Raw genomic sequence first — 26,078 nt, forward strand, 5'->3', positions numbered from 1 at the left:
ATTGTATAAGAAGTATTTCAAACACATTCATTAATTTATAGCTGCTATTTTGTTCAATAATTTTGTGGAAAATGTTCATTTTATTTCATATTGTTGACTTTGTATAAAAGAATTAATTTTGGCTTTTCAATGTAATTCCATTTTGTCTCTTGGATAGAAATAATTAGTCATTTCCTTGATTGATTCTGTAAGTTCTTAATGCTTCTTATTGTAAATTCTCATTTTCTTTAGTTATTCTCTTAATCAGTTGAGCAGCTGGCAAATTCCATCTGAGGTTACAGAGTTGAGAAAGCAGCAGGAAAATGATGGTTTAAAAGAACACTTAACTGCAGTGCCAAATACTAACACATTAAGTGATAAAGGATTGGCTCCTATCAGTTTGAGTGCTCCTGCTGTTAATACAGGTGGCCGTGATGCTATAGCTCTAAGAGCATCTGGAGGGCTGGGATCATCATCTGCATTGGATCTAATAAAAAAGAAGTTGCAGGATTCAGGAGCTCCTGGTACTTCATCTCCTGTCCCGCCATTGTCAGGACCAGTGGCATCTGAATTGAATGGCTCAAGAGTAGTTGAAGCTACAGTTAAGGGTCCCCAGACTGAGAACAGCAAAGATAAGTTAAAAGATGCTACTGGCAATGGTAATATGTCTGATTCCTCTTCTGATTCAGAGGACGTGGATAGTGGACCAACCAAGGAGGAGTGTGTCATCCAATTCAAGGTATCTAACAGCAAATATGATTTTTGTTTACCACTTGTGTGCAGGTTTGATGACTTGATGTTATGTTCCTTTAGATTTTTTTCTTTTCCTTTAGAGTGTATGTTCTTCAATATAGTGAGGTTGCTAAGTTGCTATAATACTGCTATTGGAAATACATAGCAAGAAGCTCTGCCATAAAGGGGGTGACGTAGGTAGGAGCAAGATTCCTAAAAGCTATAAACTAAAACATCTCATCAAGAAAATTAACTGTAAGGGCACCCTTATGAGGGCCACTGGAGAGTTATTCTTGTATGCAACCTTATCCTTACTGTTTCAAGTTCTGGAAAGAGCAACTTTACAAAGTAAGGATAAGGTTGCATACAAGAATAACTCTCCAGTGACTTCACAAAGAAACAACCTTACTATTGTTACTAAGGTTTGCTCTCCAAGAAAATGAACTAAGATGACAAAAAAATAAAGAATAAATGTAGTGGCATCAAAGCATTAATAATGCCAGAAAAGGAAAAAGAAAAAACAAGCAAGGATAGGTTTTGTAAGAATGTTATTCTTCTATCTCAAATGTGCCATGAAACAAGAAATTGAAAAAGAAACTGGAAAGGTTTCCATATTGAAGGCTGGAAGCCCAAACCTAGGAAAATGCCTGCATAAACCACTGAATACTAAACTATGGGAAAAAGAGAGTCCAAATCTAGCAGCATGGTGGTGAAGAAGCTAGTGATTCCTGAACTTACCACCCCCTTTTACACAAGAACATATGTTACAATTGGATATACTTTAGATTTTTTCATGGAGCAAAAATGTGTCTTAAAACTTGTGGATAAGATACTGAGATTTTCTTCAATTACAATTGAATTATGTCAAGGATATGCACTGAGTACATGCAAGAATGGGTGCCTTGGTGTATGTTACTCTGCTGATGATTGTCTTGAGGGCAGTAACATTTTTATATTTTCTATAGGTATTGTGTATGTTGTTTGCACATATATGTTCAATTTTAAAGATTCGTTTGTACCATAGCTTCTTAGCAATTCAAGTTTTTTTTTTTTTTAAATTTTTTTATGTAAGTTCTATTTCAATATTCGTAGAATTATATGGGTATCTTAAATATGCAATCGTGTTTACCTAAGGGATGTAGTCATAGATCAGCATGCTCCTAATTTTCTTAGTGATTGTGTAGTGTGATACTCAACAACTTCTTTAATTTATTTCTACACTGACTTCTCTACTTTTCTTTTGATACATGTGTGCACTTATATTGTGTCACCTTATTTGTGGTGCATTTTGAAATTTTGGCCTACTAAACTCAAAATTTATTCGAAGAATGTAGTGTACATGCACCATTACAATGCATGGCCTAATGCATACTACATAGATTTGTTCAGAAAGAATATTTTGTGCCCTAACATCTAAAAACTTGAAAGGTGGAAATGTGGTTATTTAGTTATTGGTGCTTGTGCCTTTTTCTTTTTTAATATTTTGTATTCTTGTTTTGAAATACGTTGAACATTTGTATTTTTTGGTGCCATTATCATATTATTTTCTCTAAAATCGTAATTGTGAGATCAGAGCAATGGTAGTGCTTGATGATGATTGATTTATTGTGTGTGTGAATTTTGTAGGAGATGCTCAAGGAACGTGGGGTGGCACCATTCTCAAAATGGGAGAAGGAACTTCCCAAGATAGTTTTTGATCCACGCTTCAAGGTTTTGTTAACTCTAAAGATGCTGTGTAACTTTATTTGAAATTTTGGGATCTTTCTTATGACAATGGTATTAATTGTGGTATTGGCAATTATTGTTATAGTAATGTTGTGGTGGTTATGATGTTTGGAGTGTCAACTAATATGAAATAGGTATCCAAAATCAGATGCTTGAGCTTTTCCAAGCTCTAGTACATGCTAGGAACCTCATTAATTAGCATATTGAACCCCATTTGCTATAATTTGAATGTTTGTAATGATGTCTAGTCACTAATGTGCCACCTTTCTTTTAATAATTTAATGACTTTTTCAAATTGTTAATTTTAGCTAAGAAGTTTGAGATTTTGATGTTGTAAGAGCACTTTACCACCTGAACCCATCCAATGAGTTTAAAGCTTGGTCTTCTTGTTGATTTTAGCTAAGAAGTTTGAGATTTTGATGTCATAAGAGCACTTTACCACCTGACCCCCATCCAAAGAGTTTAAGGAATGGCCTTGTTGCTGATTTTAGCTACGAAGTTTGAGATTTGATGTCATAAGAGCACTTTACCACCTGACCCCATCCAACGAGTTTAAGGCTTGGTATTGTTGTTGATTTTAGCTAAGGAGTTTGAGTTTTGATGTTATAAGAGCACTTTACCTCCTGATCCCATCTAACGAGTTTAAGGTTTGGTTTTGTTATTGTCTATGTTATTATATGGACTCAAGACTATTATGTGTTGTATTGGTGTTGACACGACACAACACCCATACTAGAATGGAATATGCATTGGAGCTAGCGTCTCTCTAGTCGATACGGTTGGCTCCCTTCGACTTATCTCAAATGAAAATTCCAGATTTGAAAAACCCATTTCCTGGGTTGTAAGAACTGTACTTACCTGGTTTGTGTCTTGAGTTGGCTTGGATTGCGTTTGCCTTGCTTTGAATGGGTTCTTGGCTTGCAACAAACATGTCTAGTGATGCTTCTTGGCAACCACTTTGGGTCGGCAAGATCTTCTGGGCAAGCTTCTTTGCTTAAGCTGCCGTTGTTGCCTCTACTCTCTTTCTCAAAATCCTCACTCGTCTCTAATGTTATGAGCATAAGAAGGAAATAAGTGATAAATAACTAATAAGTCAACTTTCTTATTGCAGGTAGAGTGGGCCTTCTTTTTTCTTGGGAGAGTGGGATTTTCATCTAGGCTTTCAAAGACAAGTAGGCCTATTGAAAAAAAAAAAATATTATTTCTATGATTTAGAAGAGAACATATGTAACCTTAATAATTTAAAATAAAAAATATTAATTCAATACAATGTAAAATTCAAATATGAAATGAATTCATTTTTAAATTTACACACACACACACACACATAGTTATCAATTAATGGATCCTAATTAATCCATAACCTTATTTTTTAGTTATAGAACTAAATAAGTGTAAGAATAGGTTAGTGAGATTTATTGTTCTCTATATCGTATCCTCATATCTATGCCTTATGTTTGAAACATATCCCCGTATCTTGGAATTCATAAAATTGAGAAGCTCGATCTTTAGATTTATACCAGTTTTTGACACCTGTACCTGAATCCATGTAACATAGGTTGTTGTAGGAGAACTTTATCATCTAGAATTACTTGGAATAGTATTAGATATTCACAAGAAATAGTATACACAAATCAATATTTTTGATAGCTAGTATTATTTGTGGTGCGCGCCATCAACTTTATCTGCCATATGTGATATCAACTTGTATGATTTTTGTATAACCATTAAATTACCAGCTAGTAGTTGATGTGTTTTGGTCTTTCTCTTTTTAAACTGCTCCACCTTTTTATTTTCTTCTATATATATCTTTAAATTATTTAAATTTCCCTTGTGGCTGGTGCCTCTTGTCACAACCACAAGGATATAATAGTAAATATAATAGTAATTGTAGTTTAATTGCAGTTATTATTTATGGTTAGGAGCAATTATTTGTAGTGGAGTATTATTTACAGTTATAATGTAGTGGAGTAGTGGTAACTGCTTTATAAAACCGTTGGATAGCCGTATATATAAAGCTAGATCATAGTGCCGAGATAATCAATCAATTATCTAGAAGTTATTTGAAGTCTCTCTCATTTTCTTCCTATTATTCTCCATGTTTCTCCCTCATTTTTGTTTGTTTCCCCCTCATTTCTTTCTAATACTCCTTTGTTCTTTTGAATTTTCTCTCCCTCTATTTCTTCCAATTTCCACTCAAAACCCTATGTTAAACCTAGATCTTGACATTTGGTATTAGAGCAGTTCCTTAGTTTCAGATCTAGCTCTTTTTAGATTTTCTCCATGGTTGATGGTTACCAGATGCTTGAAGCTTCTATGGATAGATTTGAAAGGAAAATGGACAAACTCATTATTATAATGGCCAAACAGTATCAAGTTAGTCTTCTAGCTAAATTACTTTCTAAGAAATATTGATGTAGAACAGTGTCGTGAACAGTAGCGGTGAACAGTGCGTTGGTGAACAGTAACGATGAACAGTGCACAGGGACGGAATAGTAATTACAGCATAATTTTATTTTAGATTATGTCTATTTTAGTCTTTTTTTCATGTTAGGGTTTGCTATTATGATTGCTTGTTGCTAGGGTAGTATTTAAAGTCTTTTTCTTTTCTTTTAGTGGCAGTTTTTCTAATAAAATTATGGAAATTTCTTTAAATTTTCTGGTGGAATCTAGTTCCTTTTGATTTCTTAGAGATTTCGCTTGAAATCTTTTCTTCTTGCTGCGTCAAGTGGTATCAGAGCACGGTTTCTCCATCTCCATATCGTTGACTGCTATCTTTCTCCATCAAATTGACCATGGGTGATGAGATTGCTGCCATGAAGGCTGAAATTAATGCCCAAAACCAACGGATTGACAATCTATCGACACAACTTGGAGAGATTCGCCAATTGCTGTTGCTGGTTGTTGGAAATAGCGGAGGAAACGATGTTGGAAACCCTCCACCAGCCAACATTGGCAATCCGCAACGTCCTAACCAAAGGAATCACCACGATATAAATGCCCATGGTGAGAGACAACGAGGAAACAATAGGCGGCTTGCAATTGAAGACAGCGAATCAGATTTCAGAGAGGATTTTGAGGATCTGCCTCAATACCACAATCGTCAACACCAACACCAAGGCACCTGTTACGACTATGGGATTAAGGCGGATATCCCTCCTTTCTCGGGAAACTTGAGGATTGAAGAGTTCCTTGACTGGATGGTGGAAGTTGAGCGATTTGTGGAGATTATGGAGGTCCCTGAGGAGAAAATCGTTAAGATGGTAGCTTTTCGTTTGAAATCTGCAGCTGCTGTTTGGTGGGATCAGTTGCAGAAAACTCACCAAAGATAGGGAAAGAATAGGGTTCGAACCTGGAGGAAGATGAAACAGCTTATGATGGATCGATTTTTATTCGCTGACTATGAGCAGATTTTATATCGCATGTATTTGGGATGCACACAGGGCAACCGATCAGTGTCGGACTACACCCACGAGTTCATGAAATTAGTCGAGCGCAACAATTTGACCGAATCTGAAAATCAGAAAGTAGCCAATATATTAATGGCCTGAAAATTGCTTTACAAGATAAAATTGGGTTGCAGAATCTTTGGATTTTACAGGAAGCCAATAACATGGCATTAAAGGCTGAGATGATTGGAGTTCAGAGAGTGGCGACCAACTATTGTAGGGCTGCCACACCTATTGAACAACCACTAAACAGTGTTATTGACAAAGGAAAAGCGACTGCTAGCTCATCTAGTTCCCAGAACAGGGCTAATATAGAAGGAGGCAGCACCAAATTTGCTAATAGAGGAGCAGGGCGAGTTCCACCTCAAAGGGAGAATCCGTATGCCAGGCCTTCAGTTGATATCTGCTACAGGTGTCAAAAATCTGGACATCGCTCCAATAACTGTCCAGAACGAAGACAAGCTAACTTGGTGGAGCGTGAGGCGTTTTCAGAGATAGAAGAAGAGGTGGCGGAAGAAGTGATTATGATGGAGTAGAGTTTGCTGTTGAGGAAGGATTGGAGAGACTAAACTTGGTGTTGCAGCGAGTCCTCTTGTCACCAAAAGAAGAGGGACAAAGACATAACATATTCCGTTTGCTTTGTTCCATTAAGAATAAAGTGTGCGAAGTGATTGTGGATAATGGAAGTTGTGAGAACTTTGTATCAAAGAAATTAGTATGTTACAGCTACCAACTAAGAACCATCCCAATCCATATTCCCTTGGCTGGGTGAAGAGGGGGCCTTCTGTTCAGGTTACTGAGATGTGTAAAGTACCGCTCTCCATTGGAAAACGTTATAAGGATGAGGTGATATGTGATGTCATTGACATGGATGCATGCCATATTCTTTTGGGTCGCCCTTGGCAGTTTGATGTTGACTCTACTTTCTGGGGACGTGACAATGCGGTGTTATTTATGTGGGACAGCTATAAGATTGCTATGGCTTCTCTCAAACAGACGGGAAGTGCGAACAAACAAAGGTCAGAAAGTTTTCTTACTCTCACAAGCAGCGAGCAAGAAATTGTGAATTTTGCAAGGCACTTTGACTGCATCTGCCCAGTAGTGGTAAAAGGGCTTATGGTGGTTGGGAAGGAAGGAGACATGGTTCCAGTTGAAGTACAACAAATATTAAATGATTTTCAAGTTTTGATTTCAGATGAGCTTCCGAATGAATTGCCTTTTATGCGAGATATCCAACACCAGATTGACCTCATGCCAGGAGCAAGCCTTCCAAATTTGCCTCACGACAGAATGAGTTCGAAAGAGAATGAAATTTTGAGAGAGCAGATTGAAAACTTATTGAAGAAGGGGTTTATCAGAGAGAGCATGAGTCCGTGTGCAGTCCCCGTTCTGTTGGTGCCTAAGAAAGGAAGGACTTGGCGTATGTGTGTTGATAGTCGCGCCATCAATAAAATAACTGTGAAGTACAGGTTTCCTATTCCACGACTTGAAGACATGTTGGATGTACTTTCGAGGTCTAGTATGTTTACAAAGATAAACCTTCGTAGCGGCTATCACCAAATTCGAATCAAGCCCGGGGACGAGTGAAAGACTGCATTCAAACGTAAGGAGGGGCTCTACGAATGGTTGGTAATGCCCTTTGGGTTGACCAACGCTCCTAGCACCTTCATGAGATTAATGAATCAGGTACTTAGACCTTTTATTGGCTCTTTTGTTGTTGTGTATTTCGATGATATTCTCATTTACAGCAAGAACAAAGGAGAGCATCTCACCCATTTGAGACAAGTCCTGGACGTGTTGAAAGAAAATTAGCTTTACGTCAACCTGAAGAAGTGCACGTTCTGCACCAATAAACTCCTATTCTTGGGCTATGTGGTTGGTGAGGATGGTATACATGTGGATGAGGAGAAGACAAAAGCAATCCGAGATTGGCCGACTCCAAAAATCAGTGTCCGATGTGAGAAGCTTCCATGGCTTAGCCACTTTCTATAGGCGATTTGTACGACATTTCAGCACCATAGTGGCACCACTCACTGAATGTCTGAAGAAAGGAAGATTCAGTTGGGGAGAGGACTAAGATAAGATCTTCGCCCTCATCAAAGAAAAGTTGTGCATTGCCCCAGTACTAGCCTTGCCAAGTTTTGACAAGGTATTCGAGGTTGAATGTGATGCCAGTGGCGTAGGTGTTGGAGCAGTACTCTCTCAAGAAAAGAGACCCGTGGCTTTCTTTTATGAAAAATTGAGTGAGGCCAGATAGAAATGGAGCACTTATGATCAAGAATTCTATGCAGTTGTGAGAGCCTTGAATCAATGGGAACACTACCTTGTGCAGAAGGAATATGTGTTGTTCACTGATCACTAAGCCTTAAAGTTTATTAATTGCCAGAAACATGTCAATAAGATGCATGCTAGGTGGGTAGCTTTTCTACAGAAATTTCCTTTTATGCTCAAACACAAATCTGGGAGTTCGAATCAAGTTGCTGATGCCCTTAGTCGAAGAGCCTCTCTATTAATCACACTTTCCCAAGAAATTGTGGGATTTGAATGCTTGAAGGAGTTGTATAGAGGTGATGATGATTTTGGGCAGATTTGGAGCAAGTGTGTGAATCACGAGTCTATGGCAGATTTCCATATCAATGATGGGTATTTGTTTAAGGGCAATCAACTTTGTATTCCTACCTCTTCCTTGCGTGAGAAGTTGATTCGGGACCTTCATGGTGGAGGTTTGAGCGGACATTTGGGGCGTGACAAAACCATAGCTACTTTGGAGGAACGATATGACTGGCCTCAGTTGAAGAGGGATGTTGGCAACATAGTCTGAAAATGTTATACGTGCCAAATGGCGAAGGGTCAGGCCCAAAATACAGGATTGTACATGCCACTTCCCGTTCCCGAAGGCATATGGCAAGATCTCGCAATGGATTTCGTGTTGGGATTACCACGGACTCAAAGAGGAGTTGACTCAGTATTTGTGGTAGTCGATAGATTTTCCAAGATGGCTCACTTCATCGCTTGTCAGAAAACTTCTGATGCCTCGAATGTAGCCAAACTGTTTTTTAGGGAGGTTGTTCGCTTGCATGGGGTTCCCAAATCCATTACTTCTGATAGGGATACGAAGTTTTTGGGGCACTTTTGGATTACATTATGGAAATTGTTTGGGACGAAATTAAATAGAAGCAACACTGCCCATCCTCAAACAGATGGACAGACAGAGATCACAAATCGTACACTTGGGAATATGATTCGAAGTGTGTGTGGAGACAAACCAAAACAGTGGAATTATGCATTAGCTCAAATTAAGTTCGCGTATAACAGTGCAGTTGACACAGCTACAGGTAGATCTCCATTTGCTATCGTGTATACCGAAGTTTCCCATCATGTTGATTTGGCAAAGCTACCTAAGGGTAAGAGTACGAATAAAGCTGTTGAACAGTTGGCTGAAGAAGTGGTTGCTATTCGTGATGAGGTAAGGCAAAAGCTGGAAAAGACTAATGCAAAGTATAAGACAGCGGTCGATTCTCACCGTCGAAATAAGCAGTTTCAGGAGGGCGATTCAGTGATGGTGTTCTTGAGGAAAGAGAGGTTTCCCGCTGGTACCTACAACAAACTGAAGCCTCGAAAATATGGTCCTTTCAAGGTGCTTAAGCGAATTAACGACAATGCCTATATCCTTGATTTGCCAGCCTCCATGGGAATTTCTAGTACCTTCAATGTGGCAGACTTGTATGAGTACCATGAAGATTCCGAACCCCTTTATCCAGAATATAACTGGGGGTCGAATTCCTCGGAGGTGGAAGGGACTGATGTAGAACAGTGTCGTGAACAGTGCGTTGGTGAACAGTAACAATGAACAGTGCACATGGACGGAACAGTAATTACAACATAATTCTATTTTAGATTATGTCTATTTTAGTCTTTTTTCATGTTAGGGTTTGCTATTATGATTGCTTGTTGCTAGGGTAGTATTAAAGTCTTTTTCTTTTCTTTTAGTGGCAGTTTTTCTAATAAAATTCTGGAAATTTCTTTAAATTTTCTGGTGGAATCTAGTTCCCTTTGATTTCTTAGAGATTTCGCTTGAAATCTTTTCTTCTTGCTACGTCAAATATTCTGATCCAATTATTCAAAAAAGAGACCAGTCCCTGTGACAATTGGAGATCCAACATTTCGCAATGAGAAATTGGCTCAATCAATTTCTAAAAGAAGCATTGTTGAAATGAATTCCGTTGCAGTTGCCCACTGCAACAAGAAACCAGGAGAATGCTAATAAATCATTATGTGCCTATTGAGGGGTTGCAAGAAAGAAATGAGAAACTATTCGTTGGACTAATAGGGAAAGTAAAGTCCGTTGCATTACCCCTAGTGCCTAATCCATTGTATGAAGGACCGGCTAATGTCCAAGATTGGAACTCTGGTAGGTCTCCTATGCATTTAGATCCTAACAGGAATTCTCTCATTGATGAGCAGATTCAAAATTTTTAGGAAATGTGGAGAGAGCATGTAACTGGAGGAAAGCTAAGGGATATAACTAAAAAAATTAAAAGTTTTGCTATCGAGAACAGGGCTCTCGCTGCTTTGTTTGTTCATACTTTAATTTGTGAGTTGCAGTGCCAAATCAGGTATTGGCTTGTAGAGAACTGTGAGTTCCTTTCTATCATTGGAGATGAAATTGTTGGAGATATTTGGGCAACTAATGATGCAGAGGATTTGGTGCAAGTGCCTAAACTACGTTTGACTCTTGAGTCTGTTGACTACAAGAGAAGGATGAATCAAATAGTAAAAACAAGGATTGGATGAAGAATATTGGTCAAGTTACTGAGATTTCTTGGGGACAAGAAATCTCTTAGGGAGGGGGGAGTTGTCACGACCTTAGGATATAATAATAAATATAATAGTAATTGTAGTTATTATTTACAATTAGGAGCATTTATTTGTAGTGGAGTATTATTTATAGTTATGAAATAGTAGAGTAGTGGTAATTGCTCTATAAAACTGTTGAATAGCTTTATATATAAAGCTATATCACAATGCTGAGATAGTCAATCAATTATCAAGAAGTTATTTGAAGTCTCTTTCATTTTCTCCCTATTATTCTCTCAGTTTCTCCCTCATTTTTGTTTGTTTTCCCCCTCATTTCTCTCTAATACTCCTTTGTTCTTTTGAATTTTTTCTCCCTTTCTATTTTCTCTCTCTCTTTATTTCTTCCAATTTGCACTTAAAAACATAGGTTAAACCTAGATCCTGACACCTTTCTACTATTTTGATGTGAATTATGCAACGACAAAAACATATCAAGCCTTTATCCCTCTATGTAGGGTTAGCTCATGAATTCTAGATTACAGTTCATGTCCATATGTTGCCTTTTCTTTAGTATGGCTCATATACTTAATATCTAACCTAAGTGACTTCTCCCAAGTTTTTCCCCTACCTTTTTTACTAACTACTTGTTTGATACCGTCAGCTCTCCTCATAGGAGTTTTATTTGTTGTCTTCTCACATGACCAAATCATCTCAATTGAGTGTCCTACATTTAGCTTCAATAGGAGCTATTTTGACCTTATTACAAAAAATCTCAATTATAATTTTATCTTTTCTTGTATGGCTATACATCCATCTTAATATCCTGATCCCAGTCATGCTTAATTTTGCATATGTTGGTACTTTATTGCCCAACATGTTGTGCCCTATAATAAAGCTAGTGCTGATTATAAAATTTTCCTTTTAACTTTAGTAGAATCTTACTATCACACAGAACGCCATATGCACTTTTCTATTTTAACTAGCCTCCTTAATCTATGAGTAACTGATAGGATACCAGATAGCAAATTCAACAGCAATCAAATATCAATGGTTTCCAATAATTTGCAGTAAGGAAAAATAAGAACAATAAGGCATTCGAGAGGCCCTTAACTCTCCCTAAGACTCAATACCAAAATCATCCTCTCAATATTCTCCTAGCTTCTCTTATTTATAGTTTGTTATCCAGCGACACTCCCCTCCAACGGCCTCAGCTATCAGCCATGCTCCCTTGGCTGCTCTTCCCCTTTTTGCCCTTCAACTGTTTTTGTCACTTTCCCCCTCTCCCAATATTCTATTCTCCCCCCTGCTTCTTCCTTCCTATTTCTTTGCTAGTACATGTGACTAACAAGGGTCCTATCATTACTTCCGCCCATAAAACTCACCTTGTCCTCAAGGTGAGACTCCACCAAATTACTAGCTTTCTCATATTTTTGCTGGCCCAGATTTTTAAGATCAAAAGCAAATGGCGCCCCAATCATCGGTAAGGTGCCCTCCTTGGGCGTTACCAGATCCGCCATCCTTGACATCAGATTCCTGATCTTCTTCCTCGGCTGCTTCAATGCCTTGGCCGCTTCCCGTCTCGTCTTGAACTGGACGAAGCTGTAGCCCTTGGTCTTGCCCATGACCCGGTCGAAGATGACTTTGCAGTCCTCAATCTCGCCGTATGACTCGAAGGCAGAGACTAAGGTTTCTCGAGTCGTGTCCCACGCAAGGCCGTAGATGACGAGCTTGCGACGAGATATGTCGTGATTTGCGGCATCGCGGAGGCGAGTGAAGAGGAAAGTGTCGGACACGGCGGCGCCGACAAGGAAGTTAATCTGTTGGTACTTCGTGTAGCGCTTGAGAAGTTTCTGGATCTTCTCGGGTTTGGTCTCACTGGAGGAGGAATCATCGTCAGCGTCTGAATCGGACTGAATAGGCATCGTGGTGTCTTTGGTTGGGACTAGAGCTTGGTATTTATGAAACTTCTTCTTCTTCTTGCGTTTCTTCTTGATGCTTTTGCCGTCACCTTGCGGTTGTCTAGTCACTGGCTTCTTCTTCTTCGCCTTCCCTTTCTTCGCCATTGCTTGAGCAGAGACGCGATGGCAGGCGCCCTATGGCTTCGTCTTTCAGGTTTGCTTTCTTACCCACACGAATCTCTCTTCGTCTCCTTCGCTCCCACCGGGACCACAAAATGGCCCCTCCTTCGAAACCTAGAGTCGCGGACTCCCGTTTCTCGACCTTTGTCAGTTGGGTTACAGGGAGGTATCGCTCAGCCTGAACAACCTAACCATCCGAGACATCTCCTTCAAACACGGGCATCTCCAGCTTTTGACCGCGGACCTCCTGTCGCCAGCTTCCACCCAATCCTCTATCAACTCCAAGCGTCACCCCTCGACCCACTCCAACTCCAGGTGTCATCTTGGAATCCTGGGTGGATTTCGATGGCCGATCTCCGTCCTTCCCCTTGCTCTTCCTCGCCCGATCCTGCTCTTCCCATCTCGCTCGCATCCAAGCGAACTGTTCTAGCAAGCTCGCTACCTTCTTCCCCACCACTTGAATACTCCGTTGCATGCCTTCCACCCTCATCTCCAAGTCACCCACTCGATCGGTCAGGTTCAACATTAGGATCGGAGATGCTTTGATACCAAATTGATAGGATACCAGATAGCAAATTCAACAGCAATCAAATATCAATGGTTTCCAATAATTTTCAGCAAGGAAAAATAAGAACAATAGGGCATTCGAGAGGCCCTTAACTCTCCCTAAGACTCAATACCAAAATCATCCTCTCAATATTCTCCTAGCCTCTCTTATTTATAGTTTGCTATCCAGTGACACTCCCCTCCAACGGCCTTAACTATCAGCCATGCTCCCTTGGCTGCTCTTCCCCTTTTTGCCCTTTAACTGTTTTTGTCACTTTCCCCCTCTCCCAATATCCTATTCTGCCCCTGCTTCTTCCTTCCTATTTCTTTGCTGGTACATGTGACTAACAAGGGTCCTATCAGTAACATCCTCCTTAATCTCAACATCTCTTTGAATGATTATCTTAGATATGTAAATTGGTCTTTTCTTGGTATTATTTGATCTTCCAATCTTACTGTAACACTTATTTAAATCCTTTAGATTCTGAAGGTTCCTCCATAACTTGAGCCTAGTATTCACGCTTTTATTTGTCTCATGCACTAACACGCTGTCATCTGCAAATAGCATATGCATGGCACCTCTGCTTAAACCTATTTAGTGAGTTCATCCTTTACGAGGGCAAATAGATAAGGACTTAATACAAATCTTTAATGTATTTCTATTGTAGTTGGAAAAGCCTCAATATCTCCTCCATATGTTTTGACACTTGTTTATGCTTCATGATACATGTCTTTGATATGTTGTATATAAGTAGTTCAGACTCCTTTTTTCTCTAAGACCCTTCATAAGACTTCTCTTGTCACTTTGTCATAAGCTTTATCAAGATCTATAAACATCATATGTAAATCATTTTGGTTTTCTCTATGCCTATCCTTTGGGTGCCTCAACAAATATATAGCTTCCATTATTGACCTGCCAAATTGGCTTTTAGAAACCTTTATTTCGCTTCTTAATCTTTGCTCAACCATTCTTTCCCAAGGTTTCACAATGTGTCTCATTAACTTGTATATAATCACTCTGACGTGAATTTATATTCATGTAATTATACTTCCTTTTATAGTTGATGCAAATTTAGTGACTCTGAATCAAGATCTATGTGGATTGTGTGCATCAAAGTGAATACTTTATGTTTGCAGTAGAAATGAACTGGCTAAAACTAAAGAAATTTTCACTGAACTCCATTGTTTCCTGTGAACTGCCACCCTTTTCTTTGGCTATTCTGGTGGATCAGTGAATTACTTGCATTTGGCTTATGCAGAGATAAAAACAAGAGCAATTTTTTTCCCAATGCTATCTTCTGGTTTGCCTCTTATCTAAAGAAAAGGAGCATACACTGTGTCTGCACAAGGAACCAAAAAGTCCAAAAGTTATACATGCACCACCTAGCATACCTCAAAACGAGTTAAAACCTGACCCGATGAATCTGACATCACAAGGTAGTGAAAGAAAATATAGTCATGTTCCCCAGTAGTCTTACGTACCACTCTGTGACTATCTATTTGCTCTCAGATTATCTGCTGTGAGATGGCTCCATCAGTAGCCTTCTGGGCAAAGAAGGAAACTCTTGGAGAAGCTTTAAAAAAGGACCCTTCTTCTGAAGGTCACCACTTCCAGGAGTCCTTCCCTAGTCTCATAATGTCCTGATCATGAATCACAGCAAAAAAGCTGTCCTAGAGTTAAATCGCCTAATCTTGCAGATTCCATCTAAAGTTCAGTGACTAGATAAGGTCATCTGAGGATAAGTGGAAGCAGTCTCCAGCCTGTCCCAACCTTTCCCCTATTAACCTAAACTGGTCATGAAGAACTTTACTTAACAGCTTATGACAGCAGCAGTTTGACGAAAACTTAGTTGAAAACTCAAAAGTTTGCAACTTTCTATCACCTAATCCGCATTCTGCCAATGGTAGGTAAACTTCCTCCCCAAGTCACTTGATGAAACTTGACCTTATTCTTGAGACCCCCCCCCCCCCCCCCCCACCAAAAAAAAGGTGGGGGGGGGGGGGGGAACCCTACACTAGATACATTGGTATAAGTGGTGCTCATGATGAGTGTCAATCTACCATCCTTAGCTGCTATCTTCTTTTCCAATTAGTCTCAATCTACTAATCCTTTGTGGTTCAAAATCAAATGATGGATCACTCATCTATAGTTGTTGTTTAGGGGGACAATGCCATTTAAGCACAAGTTCCTCTTATATGAACATAAGTTGTAAACTTGTTCATTAATGTTATTCTTGTCTCTTATTGAGGTTGAGGCACAACGCTATGTTTGCAATACCTTTCTCTTTAATCACAACACATGTTATCAGTCCTATACCTTATGATCTTGATTTTTTTTTTGGTGATGATTGTTCTGGCTTCTGGGGTGTGCATTCATCCTGCATCAGTCAGGGTAAAGAAGGGAGCTTGGAATGTTTGCATTTATACTGTAAGTAATAGACTTTGGTGACAATTCAATATGATGATCTGGCTTATAATATTAATTGTTTTATAATGCAGGCTATTCCAGGTTATGGTGCTCGGAGAACCCTGTTTGAGCACTATGTTCGTACACGTGCTGAAGAAGAACGTAAGGAAAAACGGGCAGCTCAAAAAGCCACAATGGAGGGCTTCAGGCTATTATTAGAAGAAGTGAAGGAGGTTTACAGCAATTATTTTTCATTGTATTCTCATTTGCTTCTGTTGGAGTATGTTATTGAAATATCTGTTTGGCTTTTGAACTGAAGGACTAGATTATGTTCTGATCAGTTACTCTATTTTCAGGATATTGATCATAACACTGATTATCAAACATTCAAAAAGAAATGGGGTCATGACCCACGGTTTGAGGCCTTAGACCGAAAGGAGCGAGAAGTTTTATTGAATGAAAGGTACCACTAAGAGTAGCTTGTAACTTGGAAGAGATGTTAGTTGTGTCTGTTTGATCTTTTTGTTGTTGTTTTTAACATGCTAAGGTAGTATGAGAACATCTGACGTGTTTGATTGTTAAAAGTGGTAATGGAAATCATTGTACAGATATTGTGTCACAGTCCAATTGCTTTAACCCTCTGCTGCTGGTTAGGATCTGAGCAGAAAAAGTAGAGTAAAAGAGGGGGATTCCAAGTCAGTGTACACCTGATCAAGTTATTGGCATGCAGGGGCGGATTTAGAAATTTATGTAGGGAGAGGCTGAAATTTTTTTTAAGATGTAAAAATGTACATCACAGATTTTGGGGTGGATTGTAATTTTTTTTGGACTAATTTGTTATTAAAAATTAATTTTAATTGTGGGAGCCCAGGGCAGATGTGCCATGGTGTATGCTATTTGCAGACGACATAGTGTTGGTGGATGAAACAAAAGAAGGAGTGAACACTAAGCTTGAGTTGTGGAGAAACAATTTAGAATCTAAGGGATTTAAATTAAGTAGAAAGAAAACAGAATATATGGAATGCAAATTTAGTAAAAATGCAAGAGTGGATGATGTTATAATAAAATTAGAAGACCAAATCTTACAAAGAAAAGACCATTTTCAATATTTGGGATCAGTGATTCAAAAAGATGGAGAGATCCACGAGGATGTCGCACATAGAATTAAGGCAGGTTGGCTAAAATGGAGAAATGCATCGGGGGTGTTATGTGATGCTAAAATCCCATTAAAATTGAAAGGAAAATTTTATAGGACGGCTATAAGACCAGTCTTGCTGTATGGCTCAGAATGTTGGGCAGTCAAATACCAGCATGAGCAAAAGACGAGTGTAGCGGAGATGAGGATGTTAAGATGGATGTGCGGACATACAAGAAAGGATAAAATTAGAAATGAAGTTATTCGTAATAAGGTAGGAGTAGTGCCAATCAAGGAAAAGATGAGAGAGACTAGACTAAGATGGTTTGGTCATGTGAGAAGGAGACTAAGAGATGCTCCTGTGAGGAGAGTTGATGAAATGGAACAATTAGTCACAAAAAGATGTAGAGGTAGACCCAAGAAGACTTTGGGAGAGACATTAAAATTTGATATGAAATATATGGATCTAAATGAGGATATGATAAAAGACAGAAATACATGGAAGTCTAGAATTCATGTAGCCGACCCCACATAGTGGGATAAAGGTTGGATATGTTGTTGTTGTTTGTTGGAGCCCAGGGCAGCTCATGTGTAGATCCGCCCCTGCTATAACGCTCTCAGATTGAGGGTTGGCCAATTTTGGGAATTCGAGTGGAATTCCAAGAAAGAAGATATGAATTTAGGAGGAAACAGATAGAATGAGGAAAGGGAGAACGAGAGAGAATGAGAGAAAGATAAGAGAGAGATTGAAAGAGAAGAACTTTCTTATTATTCTCAATATTCTCCCCTTCTATACCCACAGGTCTCTTATAGAACCTCTAACAACATCGCAACCAAGGAAGTAGGCTGTTGAACAGTCCCCTAACCACTTAACCACCTAACTGCCTAACCACTAAACAACTTCCAGCTAACTAATACAAGTAGTTAGTTATTTCCCCCAGCTAACTACTGCAGGTGGTTATTTATCTCGAAAAATCCCCTTTTTACTCCTAGAGTTGTGACAATTTCCTCATCCTTGAGAGAGTTCTTGTCCCCAAGAACTTACAGTTGCTGACCTTGTTCTTTGGTCAATTCCAGCCTTCACAATCTGATTTATCCTTCTCTTTTTTCTTACTTTCTTTCTCCTTATAATCTGTCTCGTCTTCTCTTATGTTTTGTTGCTTTTGTTTTTTCTGGAAAAAATAAAATGTAGACTCCAAGGATCGCCATTTCAAGGCTCCCTTCTTCAATGTCAAATCTACTGAACTAGATGGCAGCAAGCTCCTCTTCCCTCATCTTCCTTTCGTCACATTTCAATTTTTCCTTCTGCATCCGCCTTTGCTCTAGACCACAAATATATTGTTGGAAAATTTTAATGTGATCAATTTCTTCTTGACATGGGCATCCTCCATCAACCTCTACCCAATCTTGAACTGCCATCCATTGGTTATTCGCTTTGATTAAGGCACAAGTTTCCTCACAATTGACTGATTTTTCAGTCGGAGTCACCTGATCCAGAGTAGGTAATTCATCAACTTCTTCTGGTTCTATTCCTTCAAAAGAAGTAGATTTAAGATCTCCACAATCTAAGGCTGTTGTGATCGTTTCCATTCCAACATCTTTGGCTTCCGGATTGCTGGCAAACGTTCTTAGTTTCATCTTCAACAGTTACCTCCTCCCATAGTGTCATGTTGATTTTTCCAGCATCTGCCTGGGCATCCAAAATTGCCTGGTTTGATGCTTGCTGCACACCTAAGGTAACAAGTTTAGCCAGAATTGGTTCAACAGTGGATTTTGAAAGTGGTTCCACTGGTAGGCTGATCCGGTATTTCTTTGACATCAAAATTAGTTGGTCCCTCTGAGGTTAACGAGTTGATTGTGTGCTTCCTTGATTTCTTTTGTTGTAGAGCATTCTTTTGTGATTGCTTTTCTTGTTGCAGCGCATTCTGCTCTATAGCAACTCACCTCCACTTGGAGCTGTTTGAAACCGATTACCAAATTGTTCTTCCTGGTTTCTAATCGTTTCATCCAATTTTCTTCTTCCATAATCAGTGCTTGCCTCATTCTCGTTCCTTCTGCCATACCTCATTGGTTTGGGTTGAGTCGCCTTCCAATCAAAGCGCCAACCACAACAGCACACTGGTCGGATGTTTCATCTTTTGGGTTGGAATCGCCTTTCAATCAAAATGGTAGCACCCGCTTCGAGTCCGTTCGTTCTGCCTCGTCTTGGGTCGCGCTCTTACTTGCGTCCGTCAACCTAGATTGCTGCCCTTGCTTTTGTTCGTCCGTTCTGCTTCGCCTTGGGTCGCACCCTTGCTCGTGCCCATTAACCCAGATCGTTGTTCTTGCTCGCGTTGTCAACACTCTTGCCTTTGTCTTCGATCACGCCTTGAAGCCGTCAGGGATCATCGGCTTTGAATTTTCCGAAATCACCGGAATTTGCTGCTTCTTGAATCGCCTCTTGCGGCTCTTACAATTTTGCTCCCAATCGCTAATCATGTCTTCATCCGTTGTGGATCGAGAATCCACAATTCTAAGCCAATCGTTGTGGGTTGCTACAATTTGTTGGGTTCCATACACTCAGCTTCAATCAAGATTACCTCTTGAACTTGCGCCCATTTTGCGTTCAATTCTGAACCAAGATTGTTGGAATTTGATTGAGTTCATCAAAGTCGCAACTGTAATTAGTCGGAACCACGACCAAGAACCGTTGGCTCTGATACCACTTGGCACGCCCTCAGATTGAGGGCTGGCCAATTTTGGGAATTCAAGCGGAATTCCAAGAAAGAAGATATGAACTTAGGAGGAAACATATAGAATGAGGAAAGGGAGAAAGAGAGAACGAGAGAGAATGAGAGAAAGATAAGAGAGAGGATTGAAAGAGAAGAACTTTCTTATTATTCTCCATACCCTCTCCTTCCATACCCACAGGTCTCTTATAGAACCTCTTAACAACATAACAGCCAAGGAAGTAGGCTGTTGAACAGTCCCCTTACCACTTAAACTACCTAACTGCCTAACCACTAAACAACTTCCAGCTAACTAATACAAGTAGTTAGTTATTTCCCCCAGCTTACTACTACAGGTGGTTATTTATCCCGAAAAATCCCCTTTTTACCCTTAGGGTCGTGACAGTTACTTAAAACAATCCAATCATCTGCTTTGCAAGTTCTAACTGTAGACTGACAGTATGTTAAGCATATACTCTTGCTTTCTGTTTTTGAAATGTTAAGCATATACTCTTGCTACCAGTTTGGTGCAATAGTTAATGCACCTTAAAACCTTACTGTGTCTTTGGATGATTTATGAATTTGCATGCTTCGGACCTGTGTACTATTCTTAAAAAAATTAACAAATGATCTCATTAAAGGATGTGAGAAAGGGAGTGAACTTGTAGAGAACAACGCGAGAGAGAAAAATAAGAAAATGCTTGATTGATTACTTATTCTATTTCCCAATTCTTCTGCTGCTCCTAATATAACTGACAGGTATGGTCTAACCTTACCTTTATTTTTGTGCCATCTGACAGCATAGTATTTCTCCATTGCTCTTGCTTTTGGTTCTATCAACATTGAACCTGCTTGTCAAAGAAAAAGTGGAAAAATCTTAATCTATGAGCATTTGAAGATGATACAAAATGCAGAGGCCAATCTCTTTTGTAAATGTGAAAGTTGCATTTTTTTTCGTTTATATGAGTCCATTTGTAATAAATCTATTTGTTGTATCAGGCTGATGTAATGGATCAACCCACTCATCTCATGGTTGGACCATTAGACATCTAAGGCAGTCCCCTTTACATCCCCTTTACAGGTGGACGAGTCCAGTTCTAAAAAAATGGTGTTAGTATTTGAAATTTTGTGTTGTCAAAGAAAACAAACAAACAAAATTACTCAGCTTTTCAAGGATCAAATTGCATTTTTGTTGACTGGATGCATCTAGTATGCTGTTGCAAACAATGAAGTTGGTATTATGCTTTTCAGGCAGAAAGGAGTAGAAAAGTCTTGATCATAGAATAAATAATTCTTTTTTATGCATAACATAAAGTTATATTCATGCTTACAGATTTCTTCTATTTGATTTTATTCTTAGCTCAGGACATAATGCTAGGTTGGTCAGTGTTTAATTCATCCCCTTGCAGTTTGAAAGCATAAATTATGTGTTGTTCAAGTGACTTGTGTCATTTGTCTGGAGTCTCATCTGTGTCCTGGTACTTGTCTATTTCTGGTTTAAATTTTCAAATAAACTTGATTTGTTTTTGTTTTAGTTGGTTTGTTAATTTTATCTGGAGAATCAAGCATGTGATGCTGTTGATGGTTTGATGAGAATCCTTAATTAAGAACTGAAAGCTAGTCTAATCTAAATTTTGGTCCTTTAATCTGTTAATACACTAAAAAACTGAATTATTTCGAAGTTAGTTTGACCATATGAGAAATACGGCATAATTTTTACATGATCATCTATTGTAACTGACCTGCATTCTGTGCCCATTTTTTGTTGACTTTAATTGTTTGTCATAATGTCATATATTGTTTCCACCAGGAATTGGTTTCTTCAAATAAAAGTTGGCAACATTTTTTCACCCTAAAATGTTAAAGAGTAACCTAATATGTCCCACCTATATGGATGCATTGCACTGCAATCTTGAATTGCAGTAAATAACCCATGAAGTTAAATGATCTCTAATTTTTGATGAGTAGTTTGTGGCATTTTTATTTTTATAGTGCATAAAGCATCCAATGGCACATCTTGAAATTTTGCATAAATCTTTTCATAATCTAGTGGCAAGAAATTCCTGTTGTTGGGCAAAAAGATGTTACAGTGATTGCTGCACTTCATTTATCTCAAATTGCAATCTGTTTTTGAGAAGATTGATGTATAGGAAATTGGAGTTATTATACAAATACATATGTCCATAAGTTTATATTACATTATGTTGATATACATGTGTGCTCTGGTGACGCTTCATCTCCTGCTTAGACCTTGCAAATTGGTTCTTCAGTTTCATGTACTAGGCTTGTGGTTCGGATACTGGAATTCATTGTGTATGCTCTTGAGCACTTAAATTATGTTGTAATACACTGCCTCTTCTTTGCTAAATTATGTAGTTGTCACAACCTAACAACTTCATTTGCAGGATACTTCCTCTGAAGAAGGCTGCTGAAGAAAAAATTCAAGCAATACGTGCAGCTGCAGCATCTAGCTTTAAATCCATGCTTCGTGAAAAAGCAGATATCACTACAAGTTCTCATTGGTCCAGGGTTGGTGAATCTTTCATAACAATGTTGTTGGGTTGGCTGGTGTTGTCAATTTTGCATTTTCAAAGGAATATGTAAGAGAAGGTGCTCTGTTAATTGTTCAAAAAAAAAAAAAAAAACAGAAAAGAAAAGAAAAGAAAGCTCCCTATCATAACTTGATAACTAAATCAGGTTATGCATAGTCCATGCATGGTGAATGCCCCCTTCAGTTCAAATAAAAATATTCGTCCTCTCCCTTGGTTATAATTTTTTTTCATGGTCATTGGGTGCTTTGGTGTTTATTATAATGCATTAACCTAGGTAGTTGAAAGTTGATTCCAGCAGATGAAGTTGTAAGAGTTTAGTTAGAGAATTTCAAGCAGAGGCAGTAGAGAATTTACAAGAGGCACATCTTAAACTGATCTCTAATATTCGTCATCCAATGCATTAATCTTTTCATAATCTTTTCATATATGTCCCACCTATATGGGTGCTTTGGTGTTTATTATAAACAGTTTATGTTTCTTAGGAGACAGTAGAGATCAGTTATCAACATTACAAAAGATATTCAGTCTCAATTTATTTCTGAAATAAAAAACATGCATTGGTTTAGTTTGCCTTTACACAATTTTAATCTAGAGGTTTAAAAAAAGGGCTTCCTTAAGGCATGAGGCTCCCTGCTTTGTTACGGCCAGGAGAGGGTTGTTTCTGTACACAACTTTACCCCCTTTTTTTGTTGCACAAAGGCTTTTTCCACACCTTGGACCCTGTGATGTTTCATCCACAAAGGAGCAACTTTCACATTGCTTCTGAGGCTTACCCTTAGTTTTAACCTGCAGGTTGAGCAAGAAAAATTTTGAAAATCATATTATGGCATGATTTGGAAAACATGGTCCGCCGTTGTCTTCTTTTGAATTGATTATGGCTCTCTTTTTAGTCCTAATTTTTATCTTTGTCTTTTCTTTTTGTTTCTTAAATTGGGATTTCCTGTGTAAGGAAATGAAAATACTATAATAGTTGTGCACTATTCAGATGTGATTAATTTGAGATATATGACAAGGCACAAGGCACAACTGGAATTTGTCTGTTATAACCTGTCACCTCATGGTTCTCAACCAAGAGGTGAGAACCAATTAGATCTCATACTTCTTCTTGACTGACCTATCCTTAACCAACAAAAAACTGATTAATATCCAAAAAAGAAAAAGGAACGAAAAATTAAGCGTAGAGTCTCTCTCTCTCTGTGCTGCCACACAACCCCCCCCCCCCCCCCCCCCAAAAAAAAAAAAAAAAAAAATCCACCTTAATTTCTATATTTATTTTGATTGTGATAGGTGAAGGATAGTCTAAGGAATGACCCCAGATACAAATCTGTTAAGCATGAGCATAGGGAGGTTTTGTTTAATGAATATGTGTCTGAACTAAAATCTGCCGAAGAGGAAGCAGAACGAGCAGCAAAGGCCAAACTGGAGGAGCAGGTAGTAAACAGACCCTTTTCTCTTTTTGAAACTTCAAGCATTTCCACTTCCTCCACTACTTCCTCTTTGTATTTTGATGCTTGAATGTTAAGAGGATATTTTATGGAAACAGGTTTTCCATTAACATACTTGCTGAGCAGTTAGAATTTCTTCAGGGAAATAACTTTGAAGTTCTTGCATGAAGTTTTTTATTGAATACTTCTGCTGGCATAGGAATATTGGTGATATTTGCAGTTTTTAATATACTACAACTAGAATAATGTTATCTTAATTGTATGACATTAACATAAGTAAAGTGGTGGTTTCTAAAATAGCTAGAGTTTTATGTGAATCTTGCTAGTTTCTGAAGGCTGACAGTTTAATAAGTTGCTCTTTCTGTCAAATGTTCTTATTCAATTTGATTTGTACTATAGATATATATTTGGCTTCAGTTAATGACAATAGCAAAATTTCCTAAAATTTTGTAATATTAGTTCTTAGGAAATAGCTATTTCAGAGAATCTAAAGGTTTTAAGTTGATAGCGTCCATTTTAAGTGACCTTTATTTCTATCCATAATCTTTTCTTAATTATCCTTTCCTAAAGTTTCATAGTGTAGCATATTAGTTTGAACCCTCTAATTTTTATAGTTTTGAGCATATACTTGTTCTGTAAACAGGTACTAAACTGCTCTTTCTCCACTTGTCTGACATCTTTTTGATCCAAGGATCACATTAAAATATTCCGTTAAACTAAAAAAATTCCCTTTTCACTGCATTTCCATTGTTCTACAATAAAAACTACATATCAAGCCTTAGTGTCATTAGATAGGTTACTCACCAATCATCTCTATATAATATGGCTATATCATCTGTATGTTGTTTATAATTTTTATGTGATACCTTAGAGTTTTACATCATTTTTTTCCGCTTCTTTTTTTTTTAACTAAAGACTTATTCTATTGCATTCCTTCTCATAGGAGCCTCTATCAATCTTCTTCTCACGTAATCAAACAATCTTAATTTAGGCTTGCACATCTTATTTTCCATAGGGGGCCACTCCGACTTTATTACAAATAACTTCATTTTTAATTCTATTATTTTTTTGTATGGTTACACATCCATCTAACATCCTTATCTCCATCACACATATTTTGTAAATTTTGGTGCTTTACTGTTCAATATTTCATGCCATACAGCAAAACTGGTCTTATTCTATTCTATAAATTTTTTCTTTTAGCTATAACAGTATTTCATATTTACTATCATATAAAATGTTGGATGCACTATTCCTTTTTGATCATTTTGTATTAATTTTTGGATAACATCCTCATTAACCTTTCAAACTTTTTTTTTATTATTTAATGTAAAGTGTATGAACTAAACTTTTCTTGAAATGACTTGATCTTGAAATCTCACCATAACATATTCTACACTTGCGTTTTTACTAACCTTGTATTCCATATAATATGGTTTCCAAGACATTTAATTTAAAACCTTTAGAATCTAAGATGTTCCTCTATACTTGAGATTATTCTCCCCTCCTTCTGTGTCATCTACCAATACAATGTTATCTACAAATAGCATACAAGAACACATTGTTTCTTTGATGTGTTTAGTGAGTTAATCCATTAATAATGCAAAGAGATAAGGACCTAAATCCTTGAAGTAATCCAATTAGAATTAAGAAAGCTTCAATATCTCCTTATGTTCTAACACATTTTTGCTCCATGATATATGTTTTTAATAACACATATTTGTTCCCAGGGGTAGAGCAGTTAGCAGTTGTTTCTTTGTTATAACCGAAAAACTGCATAAGGAGTAGCTATATAAAGCTACTCGAGAACTGTATTGAAGCAATTGAGAAATAAGAAAACTGAATTCTTTTCTCTCTCTCTCTCTCTCTCGTGTTCTCATTTCTGTCTTTAAACAAACCCTAGGTCAGGACTGGTTCCTGACAATAAGCAATCTAGACCCCTTTCTCGGAGTTTCTTTTCTTTGACCCTCCAATGAGCTTCTTTAGGGACTTTGTCATAAGTTTTCTTCTAAATTTATAACCAGCATATGTAAATCCTTTTATTTATCTGTACGTCTTTTCATTAGGTGGCTTAGCAAGTATATTGCTTTTATTGTTGATCTATCAGACATCAAACCAAATTTATTTTCAGACACCTGGTTTTCTCTTTTTAATGTTTGGTCAATCATTTTCTCCTAATTTTTCATAGTGTGGCTCATAAGGTTGATTCATTTATAATTTCCGCAACATTGTATATCTGTTTTGTTCTTATAAATAGGCACTAGAGTGTTCCTTCTCCATTTGTCAGAGTCTGACAAATGTCTGACAGTCAAACATTCTTCAACTTAAGAATCACATTGAGTAATTTCATTAACCACAAAGTACATTCTCCTCCCATGCATGTCTATGCTTCCATTGGGATCTTATCTGGCTCAACTGTCTCACTATTTTCTTTTTATTGTTTTTGTAGCTTGATTTATTTCAATTGGACAATTTTATCTATAAAATATATATTTTATTCCCATCTTCTTCAAGGTTACTAACAT

The 26,078-nt window shown here is 37.9% G+C and overlaps 1 protein-coding gene across 6 annotated transcripts in view; it reads left to right on the forward strand.

The window, feature by feature from the left end:
• The window catches only part of LOC127809762 (pre-mRNA-processing protein 40C), an 87,371-nt gene that overhangs the window by 54,079 nt on the left and 7,214 nt on the right, over window positions 1-26,078 (forward strand). For 4 of the 6 annotated variants that reach the window (XM_052348814.1, XM_052348811.1, XM_052348812.1 and 1 more), the window contains exons 7-12: window positions 248-718; window positions 2,338-2,421; window positions 15,806-15,946; window positions 16,070-16,176; window positions 21,962-22,085; window positions 23,396-23,539. In XM_052348814.1, coding sequence (XP_052204774.1) covers window positions 248-718; window positions 2,338-2,421; window positions 15,806-15,946; window positions 16,070-16,176; window positions 21,962-22,085; window positions 23,396-23,539 — 1,071 coding nt within the window. The remainder of the gene's footprint in view (window positions 1-247; window positions 719-2,337; window positions 2,422-15,805; window positions 15,947-16,069; window positions 16,177-21,961; window positions 22,086-23,395; window positions 23,540-26,078) is intronic. The other 2 variants (XM_052348813.1, XM_052348810.1) reach the window with 2 other exon arrangements.

Source organism: Diospyros lotus, chromosome 9 (assembly GCF_014633365.1).
Source record: "Diospyros lotus cultivar Yz01 chromosome 9, ASM1463336v1, whole genome shotgun sequence".
Classification (NCBI taxonomy): Eukaryota; Viridiplantae; Streptophyta; class Magnoliopsida; order Ericales; family Ebenaceae; genus Diospyros; species Diospyros lotus.